Raw genomic sequence first — 7,333 nt, 5'->3', positions numbered from 1 at the left:
GGGAAAGAAATTATAGAAATTATACTTTTATTTAGCAAGGATGCTTAAAATTGATCAAAAGTGATGATGATAAAGGTTATAATGTTACAAAAGATTTCTGTTTCAGATAAATAGTGTTCATATCGATATCGGAATTATATCGTATCGACCGAAATTAAGAAATATATCGTGATATCAATTTTGGCCATATCGTCCAGCCCTAGTTTCAATAGATGCAAAGTGATGCAAGGGTCTCTGAGAGATCAACTCAGAATAGTATAGTATACAGTATGCATACTGTGCAAAGTTTGGAATTGTTGGGAATGTTGCACTAAAGGGTTATTTTTTTTATTAACTGATAATAATTACACACCAAATCAGCATATTAGAATGATTTCTGAAGGATCATGTGACACTGAAGACTGGAATAAGGATGCTGAAAATTCAGTTTTGCATCACAGGAATAAATTACATTTTCAATTCAATTAAAATAGAAAATGTTTCATTTAAATTGTAATAATATTTCAAAATATGTCTGTTTTTACTGTATCTTTGATCGAATAAATGTAGCCTTGATGAGCATAAGAGACTTCTTTCAAAAACAATAACAAAAACTGTAATTATTCAACTTCTGATCAGTATTGTATATATTTCTATAATACTCAAAGATATTTTTACGCAAAATTGCATTAAAATACAGAATAACCATAACAGAGCCACACTAAATTAAACATGCAGGTCATGTCATATATTTTGAGACACCTTTTGAAACATCTGCCTACTGCATACAGAATATAATATTGATGAATAGCAGGATTTGCATCACATGATACTCATCTGCATATAACAATTCACATGTGTGCCCATTTTTTCATGAATTGCATCATTAGCTGCTTTGGCTGGAGAGCTTCTGGGCCTTAAAAGAAAGAGAGAGAGAGTGAGAGAGCGACAGACAGACTGGGCAGACCAGGCAGATCTTTGCTTCTGAATAAGAGATGACTCCAGACGGTGGGGATCAGAGAAAGGGTTAATCCGATTCTCATTTTAGATAGTTGTCGTGGCAACAATCAGACGGTCTCCGGTGCTCTTTGACAGGCCTGTAAAATTCTCAGGTCAGCCTGGATATAAGGCATTATTGTATGGCTAATTTGAGATGTGAAATGGGAGCAGTGTTAAATGTCAGAGGGTTCTCTGTCTCACTGCCAGCTTGGGGAAAGACGCCCACGTAGACATCCAGGTGGGTGAGACTGCCAGGGGAGGGTCAAAACACCCTTTACGACAAGACTTTACTGAAAGAATTTTGAAATCATCTCAATTGTTTCTCCTAAATTAGATGGACAGCAAATGGATAAAAATCATGAAAATCTTTTAATATGTCATTTGTTTCTTCTAAATTAAATGGAGAGCAAATGAAGACTTTTCTCAAGATTCCTGCGTCTGCTGAGAAAATGATGTTTGTAATCTCACAAGTAACTATTTTGTGAGTTTCTCACCTCTGTTTCAAATTGTGAGATACTACTCTTAAAAATATAGTTTCCAGAATGGGGTTTTTGCAGCGATGACAGAAGAACCATTGTGAGTTCCATAAAGAACCTTTCAGTAAAAAGTTCTTAAAATAACTTTTTTTTCTTAGTGTGAAGAACATTTTAATAATCTAAAGAACCTATTTCCACTTTAACAACTTTTTATGCAATGGAAAGTTTCCATGGATGTTAAAGGTTCTTCATGGAACCATCAACACCAATAAAGAAATTTTATTTTGAAGAGTAAAGGTCCTTGCACCAAGTCTGAAATTTTCGTATGCGTTTTTTCATTTTTTTTTTTTTTTCGTATTTGTGATCCTTTCCTATCAAAATTCTTACTATGGATGCAAAAACACAGAAAATCGAACCTGATCCGAATTTTTTTTATGACAGACGAAAGTTTCGGAGGCAGTATGTGTAAATGTGATTGACACAACGTGAGGTCGTATTTATTTTTTAACGTCCGAGAATTTCGGACTCAGTGTGCAAAGACCTTAAAGGTTTCGAAAGGGGGGTTTCCCAGCAATGCCATAGAAGAACCATGAGTGCAAAGTTCTTGAATTACCCTTTTTATAGTGTGAAGACCATTTTAATAATCTCTTGGACCTTTTTTCCACTATAAAGAACCTTTTGTGCAATGGAACATTAAAGGTTCTTCATGGAACCTTTATTTTTAGCAAATCTGCAGTCAAATTTGAGAGATCTTCATTTATTAACGCAAATATTTCTCAGTAGATTCTCTTTAAATTCTCTCATAATCTGAACTTTGCCACCCACAATAATTTTATAATTGTATATGCTGTCTGTTATTTCTTCTAAAGAATATAATCTGTAACAAAGTTGATGCTTAAATGAGCTTTGAAAGAGCAACCACTGAGCAACACTTCCTTCTCACATATAGTTTGACAGTGTGTTTCTGACATTTATCTGTCACAAATGCATACTTTGCAGGAGCAAATCGCAATAGCTCAGCACTTGCAGGGGATGTGGACTCGGGAAAGGAAATGATGTCACGTGAGGCGCCTGAGAGGGACTCCAGCCCATTTTCACTTAGCTGAACTATTTCTGCTGCACTCTAATGAAGGTGTGCCTGGGGCATCACGTCTAATGGCCCAGAAAGACAGACATTTTGCCTGCCAGTAATGGGCTACTGTAACAGCTGTCCAAGATCTCTACCAATCCTGCCTCGGAGTGAGGAGATGATGTTCTCTAGGCTTTCATTGGCCTTTAAAAAAAGCCATTTGAAAAATGAAATAGAAAAAAACTGGCATAGAGAACAGCCGGGCAGCAGCAGCGGCCCTTTCTCCACAAAAAGGGTGCGAGTGCATTTTAGTAGCTTTTCTCTATCTTAACGCTTTTACCTTATAGATAGAACTTAAAGCGGCGCGTTTCGACCCCAGCCAGAAAAGAAAAATGACGTTACACATTCGGAATAATTTGCTGGAGCATTATAAAAACGTAACCTCAATCGGCCTTTGAAATGGATACTGATTCTTTAAATTCTTCTGGGCCCGTCGCAGGAAATAGTGAGATGGTGGCGATAGGGAGGCACAATGTGGCCAAAGTTCAGTCCTGAACGCTCGCCTTCTCCTCGCCGAAAGCCGTCTGCATTCTTTTTGCTATTCCCAGGCACCTGAGATCAGGCCGTAATCGGAGAGATCAGAAACTGGATCGTTGGGAAAAATTCGGACTGATAATTCCACACTCTCCAGAGTTAAATGAGAGGACGCTAGGCTAGTGGAGAGGTTATTGATACTGAACACACCATTAAACTCTAGAAACTGCCTGAGTTTCAGTGTCACTTCTCATCATGTGTGCATATATATATCCCAGAATTCTCCTCTTCTCATCCACAGGACAGACTGGTTGTCTTGTTCTTTGGTCTATTCTAAAACGGTTCAGTTTTATGTTCATTCCCTTTATTCCCAAGTCTTAACAATAATGATGGCCATTTTTTTGTACACTTTGCAAAAACGTACAGTAAAATATTTGGATTTCTATGATGTATTAAATGTTGTTATTGCAAATCATAGTGACTTAAACCAAAAGTTTAGGGTCTGTAAGCTTTTTTAATGATTTGAAAGAAGTGTCTTATACTCTCAAGGCTGCATGTTTTTGAACTAGAATACAGTGAAAACAGTAACAGTAATATTATTACAATTTAAAATAACTATTTTTCATTTTAATACATTTTAACATGTAATTTATTCATGTGATGCAAAGGTGAATTTTCAGTAGCCATTACTCCGATCTCTTAATTCAGCCTTGCTGAAATTTAATTTTTTGAAAAATTTACTGAACATACTGACATTTACACATTGTCACGGTGTCACACACACGAGGAACGAGGAGACGCTGGAGAATCTGTCACGATGTCACACACACGAGGGACGAGGAGACGCTGGAGAATGCTTTTAACAGGACTTTATTGGAACCAAGGGAGACGAACACAGGAAGACCTTCACCGGAAGACGTACAACAGCGGACCGAGAAGTAGGGACTGGGAACACTTTAAATACACACAGGAGGAGGGGATCACGAGACACACCTGGGAGCAATGACACATCATGGGGAACACCTGGGACAAATGAACTAAACTAATCAGGGGAGGAACAGGAAACTAATCAAATAAGGGCATGGGAAGGCACATGGGGAGCAGGACACACACAACACATGGAACAGAGTCTGACACACATAAGAAAATATGTCTCTAGAATATATTTATAAAATCTATAGTTCCCCACCATCAAAGAATGATCAGTTTTTATTTTTCATCCTCAAATTGTAAGGTTTTTATTTTATTTTTATTTTGTGTGAGTGTGTGTGTGTGTGTGTATATATTTTTTTTTTCTTTACACAAAAAATATGCAGCTAGCTGGAAATAATACAGCTAAACACATTCATACTGATGCTTTCAAGACAATCACTAATTTTTCGACATTTAACTAAACTAAATATTAATTAATAAATAACAGAAAATGTATAATAATCTTGGTGATAAATGAGCAGAATTTACAACAACATTGTAGAATACATCACAGAAAACATTTGCATTTCATAAAAAAAAAAAAATGATGTACAAGATCAATGCATGTTAATTCAAGGGTCATTAACTGACCCAAAACCGATACTCCCTGTGTTGGAAGTGTAAGAAAAAAAATCTGAATTAAACATATAATCTTTATTGTTGTGCCCTGTTGAAAATCATAAAGTTCCTTGTGCTTATGAGCTTGTTGCTAAATTGTCCCCAAATAAACTAATGATTTGTGTGTGTGTGTGTGTGTGTGTGTGAAATCTGAATTAAACATATAATCTTTATTGTTGTGCCCTGTTGAAAATCATAAAGTTCCTTGTGCTTATGAGCTTGTTGCTAAATTGTCCCCAAATAGTGTGTGTGTGTGTGTGTGTGTGTGTGTGTGTGTGTGTGTGTTATCTCCACCACTGCAGAAGATGAAGCTGCACGTCCCGCTGGTGCTAAACGCAGGCCCCAGGTGGCTGCTGGATGTGACTTGGCAGGGAACAGACGACAACAAGAACAACTGTGTGGTTTACAGCAAAGGTAAGAGGACGCTTTATCTGCCCCGTACCAAACACACCAGCACCGCACACTTCCGCTATCTGCATCTCTTTTCTTTCTTTTCTTTTGACTTGTGTGTGTGTGTACAGCTAATGCTCAGAGATATTTGGCGTGGCTTCAGTTCCCATGTCTCTTACATCTATTAGCGGTGTGATTTGTAATGTAAGGTCGTGAGGTCACAGGTCATTGTGGTTTTGCTATGACAAATGTCATTCGCTGACATTTGCTTTGTTGACATTATTTTCCGTGTTTCCAAATGCATTTCAACAGCGGATGGCCCAAAGGCGTCAGTGATTCACACGCGTTTCTTCAAGCATCAAGCTGCGCACATGTAGCAAATCATCTGGACTTCAAACGCAACATTAAGATCTAATAACCCATCTATGCTGTCTAAACTTCACACAATATGAGTGAGAATACACAGCTACAGGTAGCAACACGTTACACCTCTTAGTATTCCACCAGAATACTATCATTTCAACAGTTATTATTACTGTAAAATCAGAATAAATTCCAATCCAGGCTCATTGGAATGCGTGCCTGTGGTGACATTTCTGCAAAATGATATTACATTGCTTCTTGCACATTTCGCATCAATTTCAAAATGAAATATCCAGTGAGTGGCACTAAAAAAAGTGTTCAATTTTATCCAAAACAGGTGTTTTTATTACGTTTATTACGTTTTATATTACAGGTGTTTTTATTAAGAACCACCTGTCCTGTACTAAAACCCAACCTAAACCTAACCAACAGTGTTACCAAAAGCAAACCTGGGGTAAAAATGGATTTGATAAAGCAACCATGCCATTTTAGTTTTTCACAAGATTCATACCTGATGCTCCGCATCATAAGTGCTGTGCTGTACCAGGTGGGCTGCCGAGCAAGTTTACTACGTCGGAAAAACAATGCATATGTAGCTGGTTTGTGATGCAAACATCAAAATGTATCATAAATAATGCACTATGGTAAAACTGTTTTGAGGTCATAACATGCAATGCAAGAAACTGCTCAAAAATACATTTATTAATAGATAATCTGCCCTGTAATCATAATTTGTGTCAACAGGAATAAAAGTTGTTGGTGTTTTACTGCCATTAGTGTTCATTTCAGCTGGAAACTGTATGTATAGGTATGTTTTTGGAGTTTTGTAAAAATGTAGGTTACAATTTACAATAAAATTGTCATTACAATTTCATGTTTTGCTGATGTGATAGTAGCTAATAGCACATGAACACAGTTTTACTGTAGAAACAACTATATTGTCTGAGGAAAATGTGTCACTCTGTTTGTAAGCTGTTTTGGGTTTTTGCATGAGCATTGCTGCATGGTTGCTAGGGTTGTTGGTTGCTAGGGTTGTTGTTGGTGGTTGTCAGGGGGTTGCCGGGTAGTTGCTAGCGTGTTGTTTGTGGTCACTATTTTGGCTTGATTCCATCAGTGTTTCAACCGATTTTTTTCTCGTCCAGTAAGTCTCTCAACAACTCTTCTTAACAAGGTAATAGGTATTAGCTGAGGTGTTAGCAAGGTAATTTGGCTAATTTCAGTCATTAGCCTAGCAAGCAGTCGCTATTGTATTTTAGCAGAAACTGTGGTGTCCATTATACATTTTTGTAAGGGAAGCATGCTGACATGACCAATTAAAGTGTTGTTCTTTATGAACGCATGCTTTGATGGCTATATTGCATTGAGGTGCACGTATAAACAGGGCTGGGAAGGTTACTTTTAAAATGTATTTCACTACAGATTACAACAAAAAAATTTGTGTCATTTAAATCTACCAATCAATATAAATTCAATTTGAATACAATGAATGGGATTCCGTGCTGTTTCATGCCGCATTCCAAACTTCAGAACAAATCCAAACACACCAAACATATCATAAAAGTAGCCAAAACAACTGGCACAGTTCTCCAAGTTATACAATAGATTTGTTTAATGAATGGACCAAACTTTAAGTGATTACTTCACTGATAATCATCTCTGTGGAGAAGTGATCGGCACAAAAGAATCACTGAGACAAAATTGACAGGGCCCGTTTCCCAAAGCAACTACGGTCGCATGTAACTTAATGTCGTTATAGTTCAATGTAATTTAACAAACACAGTTCGCTAACGATGCTTTTGGGAAACACACCCCAGATCTATCCCGTTTAATGTGAACCATCCACACTGGTTTCGTTAAATAAAAAAATTATTAATTTAAAAGATTGAATCAAAAGAATCATCTGTTCACGAATCGGATCATGAACTCGCATTAC

The 7,333-nt window shown here is 37.1% G+C and overlaps 1 protein-coding gene across 1 annotated transcript in view; it reads left to right on the top strand.

The window, feature by feature from the left end:
- The window catches only part of LOC107719156 (zinc finger protein ZFPM2-like), a gene marked incomplete at its 5' end in the record, with an annotated part of 118,792 nt that overhangs the window by 55,384 nt on the left and 56,075 nt on the right, over window positions 1-7,333 (top strand). Inside the window, one exon of the mRNA XM_016526526.1 lies at window positions 4,950-5,061. Within this exon, the coding sequence (XP_016382012.1) occupies window positions 4,950-5,061 (112 nt within the window). The remainder of the gene's footprint in view (window positions 1-4,949; window positions 5,062-7,333) is intronic.

The sequence above is a fragment of the Sinocyclocheilus rhinocerous genome, unplaced genomic scaffold (assembly GCF_001515625.1).
Source record: "Sinocyclocheilus rhinocerous isolate Xijiao unplaced genomic scaffold, SAMN03320098_v1.1 scaffold1084, whole genome shotgun sequence".
In the NCBI taxonomy this organism is placed as follows: Eukaryota; Metazoa; Chordata; class Actinopteri; order Cypriniformes; family Cyprinidae; genus Sinocyclocheilus; species Sinocyclocheilus rhinocerous.
The sequence above is the reverse complement of the archived record's forward strand: the minus strand, read 5'-3'. Positions and strand labels throughout refer to the sequence as shown.